Genomic DNA, 22,897 nt, shown 5'->3' with positions numbered 1-22,897 from the left:
AATGCCCATTAGGCACTAACAAGAATGGAAATTACATTTCCTAAGCCACCTGCCTACCTCTGAGTGTACCAATTCCCCAACCAATAAACCTCAAATGGGAAAAGGGGTGAGGCAGAAAGAGAGAAGGATCATAGAAAATGAACTAAATTGGTCCCCTATCCAGAGGAAGAGGGGGTCTGAATCTGGCCCCACAAACAACACCACTGACTGGTTAGTTTTCTAGTTCTCAAACAGAAGAGACACCAGCACTATCTATAATATTTCTTGCGTCATAAATCATACATGTAGCTTAAAATTACTCAAGCTTCTCTATTTATAACCTCAAGAAATATTGATTCATTGATGATTAAACAAATGGCACATAAATCATACTTCCAGTGTTTCCAGAACTATCTCCAGACTCTTTACTCTCTGTACCTGAGATCTATATAGGACGCCATTGTATCATACATGGATTACTGCTTGGCCATCTCCAATAAAGCACTGTTAGTTGGTAATTGTACTTCCATAACTGCTTTAATATGCAAGACTACAGAATAATAAACACTCGATGCGCTCAATAAAGGTTTAGTGACTATGTAACTATACTGATTATCAGTAATGATGTGATAACCCAATGTTTTTTGAAAGACAAACTTAAAAGATTAACATTTCATGGCAATTTCACACCTTGCTAGTTAAGTGCTAATTTCCAAGGAGCTATCTGTAATGAAAATGTGTTTTGTGCCAGTAAAATATCAATAAGGTCATATACACTTACTTCTCATTGATTTTGACACCAATCTTCTCCAAGCCAATTTTCCTTGTACAGGAGTCTCGACCGATGGCTAACAAAACCTATATATTAGATAGATATAATAGCTATTATGTATAAACCAGATGGATTTTAAGTTATACTCTATTCCCTCTGTTACTCATTACCAATAGTTCCATTAGCTATTAAAGCTAATTTTCCCCTGAATAACTTGAGAACTCAGATTGTCAAGACTAAGAATTCAAAGGTGCTAGCAAAGCAAAAGTATCATATTGAGAATAAACTTTGCTTGGCCTAAATATTTTGGTTATAATGTATAGGCAACATCTAAATAGTTACTCAAAATACCATTTCATAAGCAGAAAAGACAGAAAGAAGCATGAACAAGTAGAACAGTTTGAAGAGTTGCAAGGTGAACTTAGGATATACTTAATAAGAAAAGCAAGCTGTCCATGATAGACATCTGCAGCTTCACATATAATCCATTTCTTCTAGGAGTAAGGAAATGACCATTTTATTTAGTGCTTAAATTCAGAATAAAAATATATTTAATAAATATTTCATGCTAATAGCTGAGTTAGCAGTATCTGCTTTACCTCCCTAATGAGTTTAAATGTCTTTAGTTTACAAGACCATTACATTTTACAAATATTCAAATAATTATTTAACCAAAACACAAAACTACATCTCATAGCCTAAGAAATAAATTCTTACTGTTAAATTAAGGAAATGGGAGGAGAAAAATGGAGAGGGGATGGGAAGAAGCAGGAGGAGGTATGGGAGTAGTGATGTCCGATGATGCACATTAAACAGACCATAAGAGAGAAACTTAAATGATAGACTGTCCCACTCCTCCTTGGCTTTCAGCCTTTTCTAGATCCAAAATGTGGCTGCTAGAATTATCTTCTTTATCTGCCACTTTGAACAAATCACTTCCTTCCAAAAACTCTTCATTGTTATGTTAGGGTCTATGTATCCACTGCCCTTTATAAGACTCGACCAATTCACAATTAATTTCAAGTCCTTCAACCTGTCGATTCCTACTATTTCTTCCTGTTCTTTTGTTCACTTCTTTAGCTTCCATCAAATAAACCTGCTTCTCAAGCCCACTTTATTTTCTTTACTCTGATTCTATGCCTTCTTCATAGCAGCTCAATTTCCTTGAACAACCTTCTATTTCGTATCTGTCAGATCTACTCCCTCTCTTCTAATTTGAAACTCTTGTCAGATCCTATTAACCCCAAGAATCCTTCTTATGAAGGTCAGGAAACAGAAAAATGTTCATCCCAATCAAGTGGTCAAGCCACTATTCTTCTCCACACCAAGTGGGAACACCTCAAACGGCCAGAAGCAGACTATTTATATGATCACAACTAGGTACAAAGGGCCAAGAGGAGGTCTTCATCTCTATTATAAACAGCTCCAGTTACATTTGTGATAAGGGAAGCCTTTCAAAATAATCTGTCTTGTAAAACCGATTCAAAGACTTCTTCTGGCCTATGAACATTAACAGCACACAAAATTTTTCATTAGTTCTCTCCATGGTTCTTGCTGCCACAGGGAGAGTAAATGCATTAACAGTAAGACTGAGTGGCCTCAAGTCCTGAGCTCAACACCAGAGGGATTTACATATTTTAACGGAATGAGGGGGATCTCCCAGGGTAGAAATTCTTTCCACCAATGCAGATCAATAGCTTATCTATACTTATCACCTTGAGAGGTGCCTAGAACACTGAGAGGTTAAAGACCTCGCCTCTATTTACACAGCTAGCACATGTCAAAAGCTGTACTTGAAAGAAAGAGGGTACTTCTGACTCCAAAGCCACTAAGTCACTGCTGTCCCTCACAAGTCATTACCCCAATGTATTCCCAGGCTGGATCTAACTTTTCTGTTTTCAGACTCTTGACCCTGGAAAACATACAAGGATATTTCACATTGCAAACTTACAGTGTTATACTCTCCTTCCACAGTTTCTGCCCCTTCTGTAGATTTGGCGACCACTTTCAGTCTTCCAGGGGTGCCTTCCACTAACTGCTGAATCTAATAACAATAACATATATTCTTACAACAAAGAAGGCAGAAAATCCTAAGTCGACATTTTGTACAATTTTCAGCTTTCCAGAAGAATATCTGCAATGAAAAACTCGGAGACTATCACATCTTCTTTGTTCTTAGGAATTTAGATGGAAAATATGCAACTGCTCCTCCCCATGAGATTTCTACCATGAGGCACTGGTTGACTTGAGGAGAGCAGAATAAGGAAGATGCTAAGGTACAGAATGATTTTTTTTTTGAAAGGATGCCCAAACACCACAAACTCACCTTCACAGGTATGTATTTCCTGAGGAACTTCACACCATTCAGTTCCATGTAATCACCTATTTTCTCAGCTATTTCCTGATCAAAGCCACGAAGAAGGATGGACCGCACCATAACTGTGACATTTAGCCCGAGGCCAGCAAGGAATCCTGCACACTCCAGAGCAACATAAGAAGCCCCCACAACTAAAGTGTCTCCAGGACAATAAGGCAGGGAAAAAAGATCATCACTAGATGGGAAAAAAGCAAAAACATTTATGCCTAAACAGAAATGAACTCATTCAAATTTCAATGGGATTTACCCCTAATGATGAAGGTAAGACAATGTAAAGGTACCCTTTTAGCTCTGCCTTACCTAGAGATACAATATTCTTTATCTCCTGGGATTCCTAAATAGCGGGGTCTTTCACCTGTGGCTATGACAAATTTCCCTGCAGTGTAAAAGGTTTCCTGTCCTTTTCTGTTGGTTGCCTGGAAAACAGAAGGTGAAGCAACTGAAGGTGGTCATGTTTTCATGAAAGTATAAATGTAACATGAATATTTTTAATCACATGTAGTCCCATACTACATGCACTACAAAGATAATTTCACTAATGTCTTCACACCCCCGACATTTCCATATCCTTTTTTTGTGTGGGGGGCAATGAGGGTTAAGTGACTTGCCCAGGGTCACATAGCTAGTAAGTGTCAAGTGTCTGAGGCAGGATTTGCACTCAGGTCCTTCTGAATCCAGGTCCTGTGCTCTATCCACTGTGCCACGTAGGCACCCCCGACATTTACAACCTAAGCTAGCAACCACAAGACATATGTGGATATGCATATGTATACACATACACTCACATTTTTCAAACAAATAGGTAGCAGGGTTATAGACTTAGAGATTTAAGAGTCAGAAGAGAACCTCAAGGAATTGAAAATAATCATGTCTGTAGGACACTCAATAAGGATTTGCTAAATGTTTTGTATTAATTCAATGTAAACATAAGAATATGCATATTAGAATGTGAACAAACAATTTGACTGATTTGTATCAGGGCCTTTGCTGGAACTAACTCAAACCAAGAGTCAACTGTTAAAATTTCAGTATAAGCAATTATACCTTGGACATTAGCAAATGATGCAAATCAAGACTTGATTTTTGGGGGGTAATTATCTAGACTTAAAATGATGGAGGAAATGTTAATAATGGAAATTAAACCTAAAAGCGTGACAAGTTCACATTTTTCTTCCAGAGGGCTGGTTGTTAAATATTTACTAGTACACACGTTTATAGTAAATTTGACAGTGTTAATGGTCATAAAGGGAATCATTTACAAGGCCATCCCACAGACACTAATAACTAATGTCTCCAAAACATTTTGAAATCTTAAATCACAAGGCATCATTAATACAAACTATTTTCTCTTCAGCCTATCTTTTAAATATCATAACCCTATGTAGTTTCCAGACAGAACATATTCTGGATATTTAAGATAGCAATCTAATTTAGAAGCAGAAATAAGGTTTTAAGTTAGAGAAAATGTTTTTTAAAAATGAAATTCATTCAATTTACCAAAAGGACTCAAGACCCTCAGTGGCAAGGAGAAGAAAAATCTACATTCTAATTCTGAAACAGCGCATGATAACAAATAACTAATTCATACTTATAGCAGTACATTTTAGTTAAAATAACAGCACAATAGCAAAGCAAAACAAGAGATGAAATGGAACCTGTACCTTTATTTTATGGTGTTCAACGAATTCACCATAAGAATTGGCGTATGTCACAGATCTCTCTCTCAAAGCCACCCTGTAACCCCAATTTAAAGAGCCTATGTGGTTCTGAATTGCTTCTGTCATGGTCTCCCAGTTGTGCTTAACTAAAAGTAAACAGAAAGGCTGAGATTTAAAATCAAACTTAATTTAATGATACCATTCATGACACACAGGGACAAACAAGTACTAAGAAGTTCCAAAGATGCTGAGGACAAAAGCTACCAGAAGAGCTCCAGTCTCCATTACCTCTGTCACCTCTATACCACAGCTTTCTACTCTAAAGAATTAAACATGCACAAAGGGCAGGCTCCTAGGGTGCAGCTGAAAGAAAGATGAGTACAAAGGGATGGTCAGCAGGGAAGCTGTCCCACCTTCTGAGGCCCTTCTGGAGTCAAAGAATCTCAAAGAACTCAGAGCCGGAAGTAACCATAAAGACCATCTTGCCCAGACTTCTCTTTTTACAGAGAAGGAGGTAAAGTGACCTAGCCCAGATCACAAAGGAGGTAGGTAGGTTAACGGCTGGGATTTGAACCAAGGGCCCTTGACACTTGAACCCAGATCTCCCTACAATGCCAACAAACTTCCATCCCCCAAAATCAATCACCACACCAGAGGACAGTTCCCATGGGAACACTAATCCAACTCTTATCTTCCCAACCTTGAGATGCCACATCTCCAAGATCTCTTGTAATAATACAAGCTGGCTCGTGAACACATCCCTTCTAGAGGCCCAGGCTGGACAAGCTCATGGAGTTGTTGGATTGCTGTTGTTTTAAACTAAGGTGAAAAAAATGATGTCACTTGCAAGTAACAGGGTTAATACTTAAGTTAATTTTGAAAAACTGAAATAACCTGGAGGAAAGAAACATGAAACAAGAAACAATGGAGGGCCAGACTGGTGGGGAGAGGGCACTGAGACATTTCCCTCATTAGCAGCCTGACCCCTACACTCCACAAGTAGAAGATTCCCTATTGTTGGCACCAGTAACCTTATCAGGACCCTGTCAGCCTGAAGGAGAATTCAAAAGCAGGGCAATGATCCCTGATACTAAGTTGTTCCCCACTGTCTCTTGGCTGTCAGAATGGAGGCCAAACATTTTAACCAACTGATGTCAAGATTTGCTAAGCAATGGGAAAAAAACAAAAAAGATGAGGTGATCTTTAAGAAAGCTCAATACAAAAGGAAAACAGTGAAGAACAACAACGACAGAATGGCCCACAATTTATCTCCACGCAAACATAGCATTGCCATTTGTCAGGCCTCCATCCCCACTTGCCGCCCCCAAGTTTTTCTCTTCACAGTTACACTTAGAGAGAACGCCTCTGCACTAGAACCTCTTCCAGGAATTCCAAGTTGAATTCCTACATATGGGAGAATGGAATACTACAGTAATGGTTACCCACATTCTAACTCCGATTCCAAATGGTAATAGTCATCATTCCTCAGTGATGAACCCCCACGCCAGGAGCACACCTGTAATCCCAACTCTAGGGGAGGCTGAGGTTTGCAGATGTCTTGAGCTCCAGAGTCCTGAGCTGTAGGGTGCTATGCAGAGTGGGTGTCCACACTAAGTTAAGCTTCAGAATGGCAAGCCTCCAGAAGTGAAGGGCCACCAGGCTGCCTAAGGAAGAAAAAACTGGCCGAGGTTATAAACAGAGAAGATCAAAATGCCCATACTGATTAGTGGCGTCACTGGGCCCATTAGGAGCCCCTATACTTCCAGCCTGGATCAGATGGGACGACAGTCCTAAAAACGAAACAAAACAAAACAAAAAGAATCTACAAACGCTCAAGCCACTACCCTTCCCTATCATCTAGCACTTCCTTAACAAATAACCCCCAGAGGTCTAAGATACTTGATTTTGGACAACCTGTAGTAAAGGCTTCAAGTTCTCAGATTTTGGAAGGTCTTAAATAATGATGGGGAATGAAAGGGGAGCAAACAATGAGCTAGTGCCAGTGATTTACAAAATGAATCATTGTCCAATCACAGCCTTCTTGTTCTTAATAAATCATAAGCTCTTTGAAGGCAGAGATGTACTTTTGAGTTTCTAATCACCCAATAAGGTGCTGAATAGCTGTGCACTGAAGGGAGGGACCCAGAGGATTCTGGCTATTACCTAATCCCAGTCTCTAAATTGGCAGCAGACCCCAAACTAGTACCCAAACCTCCTAATTCCTATCCTGTGATATTTCCATGACACTGTTCTGCTTCCTGATCCTATTTGGTTACTATGTCATCATCAACTCAAATTAAAAGACTCATTTTTCATCAAATCATAGAGTTGGAGATAGAAGGGACCTTAGAAGCCATCAAGTCCTTTCCCCTAATTTATCAAGGAAGAAACTGAGGTGCAAAGGGACTCTGAGTGTCCAAGATAAGTCAGAAAAGTGACGGAGGAGGACCCGAGCACAGGCTCTTGGGTCACAGGGCCAGCTCTCCCTGCACCAACCATGCTGTGGCCCCAATGACTGTTCCTAGGGGTTTGCAGGGGCTGCTGATCCCGTTTCAAATGTTGTCTAGCTAGCCCCACCCCATCTCCTAGGACCTCCTAGTTTCTATCTCTGTTCATGTCCTTGTCAGTCAGCTCCCTGTGCTTTCCAAAGCTTCCATATCCTCTAAGCTGTGAAGCTCTACAAGTGTGAGAGCAGTGCCACATATAAAGGAAATGGAATTTGGGGGCTTCTGGGTTGGTTGGTTTCCTTTTTTAATCCCTGAAACAACATAATTTTTTAAAAAGCAACAAATGTTCATCATTCCCTGAGAACGTAGCAAATCCTTTATGAGTCTATGAAGTAAAACGTCTTCTTGCCAGAAACATCACTGTCCAATCCAATGATGCAGGAGAGTGGACATTTGGGTCATCTCCAGGGTTTCTCAGGGACTAGCTTACCTCTTACAGAAAAAGTACAGAGCAGCTCTATATAGCTTTGGCCTAAACAAATGAAGTTCCTACACAGTCTCCACTCAAGTACATGCCAAGGCTCAGGCTGACTGTTCTTTAGTACAACCCCCATCAATATATTTAACAGGCATTAAGTACCTACTGAACAAACACTAAATATTGTGAATACAAAATAAAAATGCTTTATACTTCTTTCTTAAGGAGCTCAGAATCCAGGTATAGCTTGATTGAGGCTATGCAGAGAATAAAATTCGAGACTATAAGCTGAATGAGTGAAAGGTGGCTGAGCCCTAGGTGTGTACCTCAGACAGCTTGCTTTCAAAGCAGAGGGCAAAATACATAGAAAGCAAAAGGGCAATTAGCATAGATAATGGATCCTATGGAGAGAATCACAGAATTTGAGAGCTGGAACAATAGGTTACATTGATGAGCACTCTAAGGTTTATAAAGAACTTCACATCCATTATCTCACCTGATCTTTACAACAGACTGGTAAAGTACTACAGAAAAAATCTGACCCCTATTACAGATGAGGACAGAGGCTCAGAGAGGTCACATCACTGGTTCAAAGCCACCCAGCCAGTATGTGTTAGAGGCAGAATTTGAACCCAGACCTCTTCTGGCTTCATGTCCACCAGTCATTTGTTCCAATCCACTACCCTACAAAGCTATCAGCAGTCGTCCAAGTCGTGCCTCAAGGGCCCTTGACAACTTAAGGAGAGTCTCGGGTTCTTCTCCAAGTCTTCCCTTCTCCAGGTGAAGAAGCCCCAGCTCTTGGGCTTGTCTGTGTGACTGGCTCCTTCTGTCCCGGGGCAGGGGTCTTCTCTGGACAGGTTCTCTTTTGTCAGAATTCCTCTTCAAGTGTGGCTCCCAGCACTCCCATCTGTAGTCTGACAGGCTCCGGAAGGAAAAGTCTGGGGCTGAAGGGCCTAATACCATCTACCTTCACTTTATATGGATGGGCTTTATAATTCTCACCAAAAAGTTCATGTACAGTAACAGCAATTTCACACGAGATAAAAAGGGGTAAGCGATACACTCTCTTCTTCCTCCCCCTAGTTTTTTCCTACCTCATTACCTACCTTGTTCCTCATACTCCCAGCCAAACTTCCTGGAGTCTTTTAAGGCCTGCCCCAAAAGGGCAGCCTGATGCATCAGTTTTTTAGGAATACATCCAACATTTACACAAGTGCCACCAAGACCTAAAAAAGAAAATCGTGATTTAGATGCTTCCATGGTATTATGTGTTTTTGTATGGCTGGTATGCTGCTGCCTGGGGTGAAATTCAAGATGTCCAAAAGTCTTGGTGCATTTTTGAGCTATTACAAGTGGACAACTGCATTAAGACTCTTGGGACATCCCGTAAAGAGTACTTTTGGAGAGAAAGCCTAGAGCAGTCAAACGTTTCTGAAGTCACGAGCCCTTTTATCAGTCAAGAGAAGTCTATGGACACCTTCCTAATGTCCCTACTGTTGTCAAAGGCACTACCACCCATTTTCCTTTCAGCTACCTGACTGATCTTCCCAAAAAGCAGCTATGACCCTCTTTCTCCCTTTCTCCTTCCCCCCATCTCCCTCTCCCCACTCCCTCTCTCTCATACACATACACACAAACAACACACAAACACAGACACACACAGATTCATTCCCAGTGGTTCTCCATTACCTCTAGAATTAAATATAAAATCATCTGTTTGGCATTCAAAGCCCTTCCCAGTCTTTTCACATCTTACACCCCTTCTTGGCCTCCTTTGCTGTTTCTCATACAAGACTGTATGATACATTATCACCAGCTTTCTCCCTATGCCTTGAATTCTCTCCTTCCTCACCTTTACCTCCATCTCCAGGCCTCCTGGCTTCCTTCCAATCTCAGCCAGAACCCCACCTTCTACAAGAGGTCTCTCCCCATCCCCTTTAATGCCAGGGCATTTCCTCTGAGGTGACTCCAAGTTTATCCCGCCTATACCTTCTTTGTGCCTCATTGTGTGCACACTTTCTCCCCCACTAGGCCACGAGCTTCTTGAAAGCAGGAACTGTGTCCCCTTTCTTTGTATCCTCAGAGCTTAGCAGAGTCAGAGGGCCTGGAACATAGTAGGCCCTTAATAAATGCTTGATGATTTGCCTCCTCAGAATGAAGGAAACAAAGTGCAAAGGTGTTCCTTGATTTGCTAAAGGTTAAGGGTCAGGATTTAAACAAAGGCCTTAAACTCCAAGTCTAGTGCCTTGATCCACAATACTGTACTGCTGTCTACTTATGGATCCGTAATTTTACCACTACAGACCCCCACCCGTCTGTGCCTTAGTAGATGGTATCCGTGTGTGGTTGCACCTGAGAAATTCATCACATCTCATGAAGCTGGTCCTGAGAAAAGGTACAGATGGTAACTATCCAGGCCCAGACTCAAAGTTTCTCCAGTTTGTGAAGATGGGCTAGAGTTGCAACTCTGCTGTTACAGCTTTTGAGGGAAAGAAGCTCAGAAAGAAGCAGAAAAATGAGAAGTTCTGAAAGAAACATGTTGAGTTAGTTACTTATTGAAAAGTAAGCAACATGAAAAGAGATTCATAGTTTCATATGGCAGTCAGTCAATAATCATTTATTAAACACCTACCATGTGCTAACCACTGGGGCTACAAAGAAGGGCAAAAACAGTCCCCGCTTTCAAGAAGCTCACAGTGTAATGGGGAGGACAATATACAAACAACTAGGTAAAAACAAAAAGCTACAGATAATCACAGAGGAAAAACATTAGACTTAGCAAGACAGGGAAAGATGTCTTTTAGAAGGTAGGATTTTAGCTGAGATTGGAAGGAAGCCAGGAGGCCAGGAGATGACGATAAATATGAGGAAGGAGAGAATTCAAGGCATGGGGAGAAAGCTGGTGATAATACATACAGTCTTATATGAGAAACAGCAAGGAGGCTGCTGTCACTGGAGTAAAGTATAAAAAGACTTTAAAGGTAGGAAGGAGCCCAGTTATGAAGGGCTCTGAATGCCAACTAGAGAATTTTATATTTGGTCCTAGAGGTGATACAGAACCACTGAGATGTTGATGGGGTGTGTGTGTGTGTGTGTGTGTGTGTGTGTGTGTGTGTGTGTGTGAGAGAGAGAGAGAGAGAGAGAGAGAGAGAGAGAGAGAGAGAGAGAGAGAGGGGAATGTGATCAGATCTGTCCTTTAGGAAAGTCATTTAGGCACCGGAGTGGAGGCTAGACTAGAGTAGGGAGACTTGAGGCAGGGCCATTAATCAGAAGTGATAGGGGCCTGCTATACCAGGACAGTAACAATGTCAGAAGAGAAAAGGGGTAATACACAAGAGATGTTGTGAAGGCAGAATCATTAAGTCTGAGCTACAGAATGGACAGACGAGGTGAAAGAATAAGGAGTCGAGCCAGGTTATAAGCCTGGGTGACTGGGAGGACAGTGGTGCCTTCGATTGTAATAGGAACATTAGGAAGAGGGAGAGCTTGGAGGGGAAAGATAATTAATTCAGTTTTAGAGATGGTGAGTTGAAGACACCTATGGGACATCCAGTTCACTATCCAATAGGCAGCTGGAGATTCAAGGTGAGGAGATACTTTAAGGTTTGGATAATTAGATCTGGGAACCATCAGCATTGAGATAATAATTATGAATCCATGGGACCTGATGAGATTACCAAGGGAGAGTTCTACTTTGTGTATAGAAATTCTCTTTCTGGGGTTGTTAAAGTTCAAAAGAAATACATTAAATTAAAAAATAAATGTATAATTCTGAATTTGTTTTTGTATATTGAGAAATAAATGTAAGAGAAAAGGAAAATCAAAGGAAAACCCCAGACTAAAAATTTTGTAGAACAATTAAAAAATACTATTATTTTCTTTGTAATTTTTATTTTACAGGGGAAAAAAGCCATCTAACTAAGAACATATAGAACGATGACAGAAACAAGACCAAAACCTAATTTATTTTTATATTCAGATAGCCAAAAATATGAGAGAAATTGCTATTCTGTGTTGACAATGACAATTCAAGCAATTCAGACATCACTCTCTGGTGACACTGAGATTTTAAAACACAAACAAAAAGGAGTCAAAATAGCTTACCCCATGTTGTGCCCAAAGGAGATGGTTTAACAAAATCTAGCACCATAACCTTCTTCCCCAAAACTGCAGCTTCCTACAAAAAAAAAAGCTAAATATTAAAAATCTTCTTTTTCAAATGTTTTCTTCTGCTCAAACACACAAAACTATGTATGTCCTCCACAACATAAAAAGGCAAGCTTCTGTCTTATCAAGGTTGACTATTACAACAGAAATTTCACAGGAAATACCAAGTTTAAAGCTGCATACACTCCAGTTTACAAAGAAAGAAAAAAAAGAAAAGAAGTTCCAAGACATGTCTTCTAACAGTTAGCAAGAGAAGCAGCCATACATTCCTTTAGGTTCTCCTACCTTAGAGCATGCCAGTCCACCAGAACCACCACCAATTACAATAAGATCATAATCATAAGTTGCTGAGTCATCCTGTAGAAGTCTCTGTAGTAAACCACTCTGGTGAGCCTATAATTTGTATAGAAGGTCTAATATGAGAGCAAGTCAAGTTGATTTTCTTAAATTCTAATTCAGTTTCACTCTTCAATCAAGGTTGGTTTGCTAAATATTTTCGGTAACTGTACAAGCAGGAGTTTACAATTCATTGGCTGGCTATTCAGTAGGACCTAAATTATCAGACACTGTCCCAAAGAGCAATGGTGCTTCTCTGGAGGGAGCCCTATCACTTGACAGCAAATGCCATCTATCCAGAGACCACATTTTTGTTCCTACTTCAGCTACAGAGCATTAATAAGACATTTGTCTTGGACTGGTCACCAATATTTCATATCTATTGGCAATCAACTGGAAAGTATCATTTTCTAAGATCTCCACATAGTTAAAACAAAGTGCTATATTGTTTCTTTATGAGGATAATAATGCCCAGTAAACCATGTGTTTTCAGCTGTTTATTTAGTAGCAATCACAGAATATACTAGGCTACTTGGCATATCCCTCTGTGACCAATGCTTTGTAGTTAGCTACGAGAGCTAGTTGAGATTAGGATCTGTAGCCTTGCAAAAGTTTTACAGATATAAAATCAATTAATGGAACCCATTATTATGGCCTTGGATGCACCACGTTCTAACCAACTGAGATTACTGACCTTTTCACATCAGCTCCCAACCCTAGTTTTCCCTGCATGCAGATAATATAGATAATTAATTAATTATGGATATTACATTCTAAATGTTTTTAAAATATTTTAATAATCATTAATTACTAACATCTGCACACATTTTTTAAAGTACACAATAAAGAAAAATATTTAAAGAACCACAAATACGTATATGAAGGACCTCTCTGACTAAACTTCAACCATTTTCTACTACTGCTTAATTTTGAGTGAACTTAAATAATCTATTACAATTTAAACTAAATCTTGATTTTCTTTATTCAGATTTAAGGAGAGTCCTTCTTTTCCTTTAATTTATTGTTAACATGTTAAAAAGCCCCAGACTTTGTAACTTTGCATAACTTTCCAGTAGCTTACTATCTGCAGCTTTCTCAGGTCACCTTTCACACATTCTATGTGCCAGTCAAGCTGGCCTACTTGCTGCAACTTGTCCCCAGAATTCCCTCTCCCATCTCCATGCCTTTGCTGAGGGTGTTCCCCGTGCATGTACACTCTCCTGACCTCTGTCTTTGAGATTACCTAGTTCCCTTCCAAGTTCAGTTCAAGTGCCACTTTGTACCTATCTGGGGGATACATTTGAGGGAATCTGTTTCCTGATTCCCTCAAAATTACTTTGTATTTGCCTTCCATGTATTTTTATTATGTGTTATTTCTTCTTAAAGGATATAAGCTCCTGGAGGGCAGGGATTTTTCCACATTTGGCTTTGTGGTCCCCGGCGCCCGTCACCACAGTGCATGGCACATAACAGATGCTTAATAAATGCTTGCCAATTGATTCTGTTAAATGACTTACTGATCACTTTTGTGGTAGCAAAGAACTTTGAATAAAGGAAGTGCTCATCAATTAGGAAATAGCTAAACAAACTAGGACATGGGAAGATAATAGGATATTACAGTGCCATAAGCAGTGATAAATATGAACGGATTCAGAGGAACATGGGAAGACAAACCAGAGCTAAGGAAACATAAACACCAACTAAACAACACACATGGAAAGAACAACAAAAGGAAAATGAAAGCTGTACAATCATGACGACCAAGTTTGGCCCAGAGAAAAGCTGAGAAAATAAATATAACCCTTCTCCCCATTGCAGAAGTGGAGACCTCTGCTTGTGGAATATTACATATAATGTCAGGCACAGGTGATATTTTGGTTGGCTCTGCTAACCTGCTTTTTAAATTTGTTCTTTTGTAACTTCTGTCACAATGGATGACTGTGATGTGGAAAACAAAACACATCCATAAAATATTTTTTAAAAATTAAATAAATGACTTATTGGTAAGTCTAATTAACCTAACCAAAAATACTATCTGGGACTTCATTTTGCTCTCTCAGAGAAAGTTCCTTCCTGTATCTTCCTTACAAGAGAGAATACTGCTTTCTATGTCTTTACAGGTAATTCCTCAGCTGGCATAAGTGAGACTACCACTTCAGGTACTCACACATAGGTAGGAGGTTCTGTGACTTGCCCAGGTCTGTGTAAAATCCCAGGATGCTCTCTTTCCAATCAGGAGAATTTCCCTGAGAGTTGGTGTAAAAGCTCATTTGTATCAGATGATAAAGATGATCTATTAACTACCTAGTAGAAGTTCTCATATATTATAGCTTGTCAAAAACCACTGAACTGGTATAAATTATTCCTTAATAGGGTTATAGCATCTCCTTCCACCTCCCTTTGCAAATTTAAAAACATACCTAAATACAAAGTACAAATTGTTTCCTTCTGACTAATATTAAATCATCATCTATCACTACTTGATCTAACCTTGTTTTATTCTTATTCTGCTTTTAAACAGAATTCTGATTTCCTTACTCAATTTTTAAACAGATCAAGTCCTATTTAGTCAAAGACGTGAAGCTTTGTTTGGTATACTGGGAATTCAACCAGTATCCCCTGTACTCATATGAAGATGTTCCATTACCTCCCTACATTATTGCCATCACTATTGTTGTGTCCCCATACTAGGAAAATGTCAGTTTTGGGGGTTTTTTTTGTTTTGTTTTTGGACCCAGCCTCCTCTTTTCCCCTGGCAAGCATTCTTAAATTACAACATTATTGCTGGAAAGGACCTATAATCCCACACATTCACTCCACTTCGAGCCTCAAAGTAAACCACATTACCTGAAGAGTTTTATCACATCCACCCATGTGTATTTTATTAACAAATATATTAGGCACGGTCCTCTGACTAGTTATCTCCAGTAACAGTTCTTGAACCCTGGCTCCATCATCTAAGGAATAAAAAGTTAAAGACACTGAGAAAATTTTCAAAGATTTTGTGAGATGAATTGAATTAAAGTCTTTTTATGCAAAAGTTTAAATTCAGATGTATGTACTTAAAATAAAAAACATACAGATTATGAAAGGAGGTGAGCCTGCCTTCAAAGGAAAGTTAAGATAAATGAAGAATGAGGGTAAGCAGACTTTGCTTTTCTTATAAAATCCACTAATTATACTAATACAAATAAACCTCTTTGGTAAAACCAATAACAAAAATAACTCAACCAAATTAGTATTCATTAGCAAAATGTTTCTTTCTATGATTACATTTGAAAAAAATACTGCAGGGGCAGCTAGATGGCGCAGTGGATAGAGCACTGGCCCTGCATTCAGGAGTACCTGAGTTCAAATCCGGCCTCAGACACTTAACACTTACTAGCTGTGTGACCCTGGGCAAGTCACTTAACCCCAAATGCCTTACTAAAAAACAAAACAAAAAACAAAAATACTGCAAAGTCAAAAATAAAATTTTTCCTCCTTCACTCCCAACCTGGGGCTCCCAACAGCTTAACATTATTTCACTTGTTAAGGTTATATGAATGCTGTCTCAGACTTTATCTGTTATGGGAATTCTCAATGGTAAAGGAAAGGAAATGAGTAAATCTTCATGAAGGACTAGGACCAACTGGTAAAGAGGGTGATTTCTTTCCATTTTCTTTGCTTTATCTTGGCTTATGAATAAAAGAATTTGCTTAAAATACATTGCTAATGGGGTAGCTAGGTGGCGCAGTGGATAGACCACCAGGCCTTGGATTCAGGAGGACCTGAGTTCAAATCCAGCCTCAGATACTTGACACTTACCAGCTGTATGACCCTGGCACATAACCCCAATTGCCTCACCAAAAAAACAAACAAACAAACAAAAAATACATTGCTATCAAATTAGAAGCTTATGTCATTCTGTACCCTTCTCCATCCTGAACCAAAGAGTCTGCATTTTATCCCATACTGGTTCATTACCTTTAAAATGCATTGCTAAAGACATCCAGAATGGTTCATCTTACTTGTAAAAGTTGAAGAAAGAATAAATTTTACAAAAATTGCCTATCAATCCTACATGCTAAATATTTGACTTACCAACTAGATCAAGTTCCAAGATTTTACATTCTACTCCCAAAGTGGTGAAGAGTTCTTTTACCTATAACAAAAATTTGCTAGAATAAATGTAAGTATCACAAGTTATGACATTTATAATAGAATCTAACTAAAATGTGAATTACTAAAATTATACAATGGAAATAGACTGTTTTTTAAGAGCTTTTACCCTTGTATTCTTAGTGTCTTTTGAAATGCAATTTTGAGCAGGATAAGCAGGGAAAAATTAGGTAGGAGGGATGGATCAGTGTCTAACATACAAAAGGTATTTAATTAATATCTGCTGAATTTGAGTGAACTTTAAGTTATTCTAAAAGAATTGAGAATTTGGGATAGAATATAATTCAATAAGTCAACAAGTATTAAGTACCTTCTATGTGTCAGGTGCTATATTAGGCACTGGGAATACAAACACAAAAGTGAGACCCCATCTTCAAGATGATGACAGTTTACTGGGAGATAATACATGTTCACAGACAAGTAAATACAGTATAGGTACTAAATAAATACAGGATATATCCAACATAAATATATAATGATTTGGTGGGGGAGGGGGAGTTAGAAAGACTAACAACTAAGAAATTAGAAAATTTTGTTTGTCCATTTTAATTTTCTTCTTTAAAAATTTCAAACCAAATTAATTTTTGCTATAAACAGCTATACTTGAATGGACTGGTGATTTTGTTGGTCTGAGTACTATGTAGTCACCTAGCTGGTATGGCAGATAGGTCCTCCCTCTGAAGGGGACCTGAAATTAGGGAGACCTGACACTTGATAGTGCCTGACCTGATAGTGTCTCAGACACTATCTCTGTGACCCTCTCTCTGAGGCCAAGGCCTCAGTTTACTCATCTGTAAAATAAGGACAGCAGTCCCTAGAGCACAAGGCCACTGTGAAGGTCAAATGAGACAATAAATATAAAGTACTTTGTAAACCTTGAAACATTTCTGATTATTTTTATTACTCCCACCCACAAATATAGCAATTCTAGTGTATTTTAGAATGCATGGCCTTCAAAAAACTAAATGTCACTTCCTTAACATGATGTTTTATTAGACTAGGGCTTTTGTGGAATACTTCTATTATTTAGTATATTAAATTTATAAACATATATTAACTTATAAATGATTTGTAACCCACAATTACTGTAATGATTATCTCTCAAGAAAAGAACTGGATCTATTCCAATGAAAAACAGAGAAGATTTTGAGACTAAAAAAGTTCTATAAGGCATCCTGCACTGGATGTGAACAGGAATGTACTTCACTTGACAAAACAAATAGTGTTCATTATTCCTGAAAAGTTGGCTATGAAAATTAATAACTGCAAACTGAATGATTTTCCCCAATGACTTCCAAAGTAAACACAGAACCATGTTCCCAGAGAACACATTATACCTATAGAACATAACAAAATATATGCCAGAATGCAACAAATATTTTTTCAAAACTTGTAGATGACACATAATTGAGAAGAACAGACAACTAACATATTAGATAACAGTATTCAAAAAAAAGTTCTGTGGGGGACACCAAAATTAAAAGTCTGGAAGAATGAGAAAAGTGCCAACTTGGGAATTAAAAATCTGAGTTAAATCTAAGCTTTGTCACTTATTAGGTTGTATTAAATTGGACATACAAGTCACTTAACCTCTAGGTCTCAGTTTCCTCACTTATAAATAATACTCAACAGTCTATACCTCACAGAACTGTTGCAATATCAAGTGAGATAATGGATGTGCAAGTGCTTTGTAAGGGTAATACACTTATATAAATGTTAGCAATTGCTATGAACCACTTAAACAAATCAAACTCTCTTCAGAGCCTCCAATGCCTATTTTCCACAATCTGTTGGATTATTTCCACCTGGATAGTCAGTCCTTTGGTCTTAAAATCAACTAAATAAAAACAGAATAAATAGAACCCCTTCTAAAATAGAACCCATGTCTTGTCCCCAAAACTCCAGCTCCCTTCTGCTTTTCTTTTCTTTTTTCTTTCTTGCTTTCTTTCTTTTTTTTTTTTTTTGATGAGGCAATTAGGGTTAAGTGACTTGCCCAGGGTTACACAGCTAGTAAGTGTTAAGTGTCTACGGCCCGATTTGAACTCAGGTCCTCCTGAATCCAGGGTCAGTATTCTATCCACTGCACCACGTAGCTGCCCCCTTCTGCTTTTCTAAGAGTGGAAACATTATCTCCCAAGCCATCAAGGCTCAAAATGTTAGAATTGCATTTTAACTTTTCCCTCTCAGTTGCACTACACATCTAGTCAGGTAACATTTTGCAGGTTTGGGTCTTCGGGCCAAAAGAACTGAGTTTAAATCTCACTTCAGATCCTAGCTTTATAACCCTGGACAAGTCACTTAACATCCTAGAGTCTCTTTTCTCATCTGTAAAAGGCAGATATTACCAACCTGACAAGGCTGTAAGGATCCAATGTGTTTTGTAAACCTTAAAGCTTTATAAAAATGTGAACTAATATTATTATACTTCTGTAGTTTCTCTACTCCCAAGGCAACATCTCTAGTTCAAGCCCTTCTCGATAAAGCTCCTTAACTGTTGTTCCTCAATCTAATCTTATCCTTTTTCCAACTCACCCTCACACCACTTTGTCAGTCACCTTCCTAATGCACCTCTCTGATCACGTGCTCTTTTACTCACAAACTTTTCACCAGCTCTCCACTGTCCATAGAATAACACATAAACCTGTGATCCTGGTGTTCTGGACTCTTCACTATCTAGCAGCTCCAAGCTATCTTTCCAGACAGAACTCCTAGTTCTCCCTTTAACACATTCTACAATCAAGCATACCAGATGTTGATCTCTTGTTCTTCTATCTCCTGCATCTCTGTTCAGGCCATCCCCTATGCTTACAAGTGATTCCCACACTCTTCACTTCTATCTGCTTAAATCCTTCCCTTCCTTTGAGACCCAACTCAGGCGTCATCTCTTCCACTTAGCCCCTGCAGAAGTCATTCTCTCCATTAGGAAATGCTTTACTTTGTTGTGATCTCTCCTTGGCACTTGTCCTACCCTCTCTTGTATTGCACTGATTTGTGGATATGACAATACCTCTTATTAGACTGTAACCTGTTTGAGAGCAGGTTACAGTCCCAATGTCTAGTATTCACAATAGGTATTTCACTAATATTTGCTGAATGGAGCTGAATACTGTCTGAGGGAAAATCAGGAACAAGTCTTCCAGACCACTAAATAGATCCAATATAAGTGGAGAGAGATGAGAGTGCAGCCCCAATATAAGCCAGAAGAGGAAATACACTATACAACCATAATGAAATACAGAGTATGAAGCAAGGAGGCAAGAAATTAACATTTCCTGGTTAAGTTCTGAACCATCACAGACTTGGTTACACTGTGAGTCAGAGATAGTGATCTATGGTGCTTCTCCCTCACTGTACCACTGAAAGCCTATGTGACCCTAGTCCTGCAGATGCCAACATTAGCACAGGGCAGAGGATCTCAATCCAGACTACTACCACTCCAGAAAAATCTAAGCAGATTCCATTTTTAGTCCCAAGAATTTATCTGCTAGGAACTCCTTACTAGCATGGGGAGCAGTCTACCTCTCAGTTGCCTATTTTCCCCTCTAGCAGCTTGACAAATCTGGGGAAATGGCTTAAGGTGACCCCCCCCCTTCCCAGAGGTTGGAGGATGCTTAATGAGGCCTAGAGGAACATCGGTCTGAAAGATCCTCAAAGAGACTCAGGCTAAATAATTGAGCCAGGGCAGATCTCATCCACATCTCGGTGCCCAGCCTTCCCTCCCTTCATCCCAGGTCCAATACCTCGCCTTCCCCATCCCTGCCCGTCCATCCTGGGTCCTCCCCCCTCCCCTGACCCATCAAAGCCCTGGGTCCTCTTCCCCGGTCCAGTCCAACCCCAAGTCTTCATCCCCCAGCCCGCGCCTCATCCAGCCATAGGTCCCCACTGTCCCTCCCAGCCCAGTCCTCATCACCAACCCACAGACTATCATCCCCCTCAAGCCGGGCTTCTCATCCCCCACCACCGAGCCCCATCCAGCCACAGCACCCCGCTGTCCAGTCAAAGTCCTTATCTCCCGTGTCCCCTTCTTTCCCCGCAGCCCGGGTCCTCCCCCGCCCCCCTCGTCTGGGCCCTAGCTCCCCAGCCGGTCCTGTCCTGGCCCTCATCCCACCCACCCCCTCCCCCTGGCCCTCTATCGCTCCCAGCCCCGCCCCCTTCCCTCGTCCAGCTCGGGTCCTCACCCCTCCCCTCTCCCCTCCCCTCCCGCCCCGGGCCCTCGCCGCCGTCACCTTGGTGCTGTAGGGGCAGTAGCTCTTACTGAAGATCATCACGCGGTTGGTCTCGATGAGGCGCCAGAGCCGCCGCCGCAGGTCGTCGCGCGGCTCCAGGGGCAGGCGGCTGTTGCCGGGGGGCTGCATGGTGCCCAGTAACCAGAACGGCTCGGGGTCGTCGGGGTCCTCCGCGTCCGCCCGCTTCTCAGGCACCGGAGGCAAGGGCCGCGACGCTGCCTGGACGGCGGAGGCGACGCGGAACAGGATCGCCCCCACCTTCGCGGATGGAGGCGGAGGCCCACAACAGGCCTCCCTCTCACTCCAGGTGGCCCCGGCCCGGGGCGACCAAACGCTCTCCCACGAGAGAGCTGCAGCCCGGACCCACGGACGGAGGGACCGCACCTGACAGACGCCGGGAGCACGGCTGAGGGAACCACGGCGAGGACGCCTCGGTGTGCGCGTGCGCGAGCGCGCGCTGACAGCCTCCTAGCCTCGCGGGCCAGGAGGTCAGGGAAGCCAGGAGAGCAGGGGGAGGGGGGGCCCTCAACTCCCAACCCCGGCGCCTGCCTCCCGCCCCTTCTCCTGCGCGTGCGCCGGGCGCAGCGTCCCTCGCGCGCGCCTTCTCGTTCAGACTGAGCGGAGGAGACCAAACGATGTAGTGGGTATGTCTGCAGCCTAGGACGGGCAAACGGCTCTTCAGAATCTCGACATAGGGTCATCAGAAAACTTAAGCGTGCCGAAAATATTAAAGGCATGATGTTTAGGAAGTAATGCAATGACATTGTCAAGGAGAGAAGAATTCATGGTTCAGTCTACCCGAATTGGAGGATCCTCCCCCTCCTGTCGGCCTCACCCTTGAGATAACCCAATCCGGAGTATGCGCAGAAGCCGCCAGCTCACTGCGGGCGCCAGGAGACCGAACTGAAGAGAACGAGTGGCTTCTTCTGCCGGCTCCCGTTGGGCCGAGCTATGGCCGGCTGGGGCAGTGAGGCGCCTTGCCTTCTTACGAGCGTTTCCACTTCGTCGTCCTCTGTGGTCCTTCCCTGCGACCATGTGAGGGAGACGAGGCAGAAAGGTTTATTTCCTTTTTGCGCGTGAAGGAGAGGCCAAGAGACGTCAAAAGGATTTGCCCAAGCGTTGGAGGCCGTCCCGGGATCGATCGTGGGATTTAGAGCCGGAAGACGCCTTCGAGGTTATTCTAGCCGACGCCTTAATTTCAAAACAAAACCCCAAACAAAAAAACCCGGATTTATTTGCTGTAGGGAGCTTCCCCCTCCCGATGCAGTCACGCCACGTCCATGCAACTTATCAACAGTCAACAAGTATCATCTATTAAGCATCTACTGTGTATCTGCGGGTGTTGTGGGCTCTGGGGAGACGCTTCATGATCCTTAGATCTATCTCCTGAGTAAAAAGAAATATAGACTTAGTAGTAGTAATAGTAATAATAGCATTCATAAAGGACCTACTATGTGCCGGGTTTACAATGACCCCAGGAAGTAGGTGCTGTCATTACTCCCATTGATGGCCAAAACAGGGTGACTTGCTCAGGGTCACACAGCTAGGCCAAGTCTGAGACTGGATTTGAACTCAAGCCTGGTCCAGCAATCTAGTGTCACTTTGTTATTATATCCAAAGTAATTGCATACAAGGTAATTTGAGGGAGAGGGCATTGGCAGTTTGAGGAGGATCAGGAAAGAAGTACGTTTGCATTCAAGGCAAGGAGACTGGAGATGCTGTCATTAAAGATTTACTGTGAATCAGTATGTATGTGATTTAGCATGTGTCCTGGTTGGGGACGTGGAGAAGTGCTCTTCATTTAATAAATGAGGAAACAGGCCCAGAGACAGTATGTACTCTGTCCGAGGTCACATAGTAAGGGGCAAAATCAGGGCAATCAGCAGGCTTTTATTAGTCACCTAGGTGCAGAAGATACAGGATACAATGGCAAAATCAACAGTCCTTGTGTCTCAAGGAACTTACATAGTAGTGTGTTTCCATACTGAGAGAAAAGACCATATTTGGACTCTTCTCAGAGCCATGAAGACAGTAAGTTTAGTTTCAAATCTCCAATCTGTATGCTTGGTCAATGTTATATATAAATAGAGTATTGAAATTATTAAATACAATTGAACACTCTTGCCCACAATATGTTAATGCCTGGTTTATATTTGGTCCAATGTAATTGGTCCATACTGTATGTAACTAGGGGATGGGAATACTGAAATGTTATTGGTTAAAAATAGATAGTGACATATTGGGAAGATTATAAACTTTGAGTACTCCACCACTGAGGAAAAGAGGGAGGGACCCT

The 22,897-nt window shown here is 41.1% G+C and overlaps 1 protein-coding gene across 1 annotated transcript in view; it reads right to left on the bottom strand.

The window, feature by feature from the left end:
- Positions 1-21,170, bottom strand: part of TXNRD3 (thioredoxin reductase 3) — a 31,897-nt gene extending 10,727 nt beyond the window's left edge. Inside the window, exons 1-11 of the mRNA XM_043975023.1 lie at positions 20,602-21,170; positions 16,298-16,358; positions 15,062-15,171; positions 12,164-12,271; positions 11,816-11,888; positions 8,818-8,937; positions 4,790-4,932; positions 3,429-3,544; positions 3,078-3,303; positions 2,703-2,795; positions 761-837 (exon numbers count right to left, since the gene is read on the bottom strand). Coding sequence (XP_043830958.1) covers positions 761-837; positions 2,703-2,795; positions 3,078-3,303; positions 3,429-3,544; positions 4,790-4,932; positions 8,818-8,937; positions 11,816-11,888; positions 12,164-12,271; positions 15,062-15,171; positions 16,298-16,358; positions 20,602-20,730 — 1,256 coding nt within the window. The 5' untranslated portion in view covers positions 20,731-21,170. The remainder of the gene's footprint in view (positions 1-760; positions 838-2,702; positions 2,796-3,077; positions 3,304-3,428; positions 3,545-4,789; positions 4,933-8,817; positions 8,938-11,815; positions 11,889-12,163; positions 12,272-15,061; positions 15,172-16,297; positions 16,359-20,601) is intronic.
- Between the last annotated feature and the right edge of the window lie 1,727 nt (positions 21,171-22,897).

This window comes from Dromiciops gliroides, chromosome 1 (assembly GCF_019393635.1).
Source record: "Dromiciops gliroides isolate mDroGli1 chromosome 1, mDroGli1.pri, whole genome shotgun sequence".
Taxonomy (NCBI): domain Eukaryota; kingdom Metazoa; phylum Chordata; class Mammalia; order Microbiotheria; family Microbiotheriidae; genus Dromiciops; species Dromiciops gliroides.
Note: the sequence above shows the minus strand (reverse complement) of the source record. Positions and strands in the feature narration are given on the sequence as shown.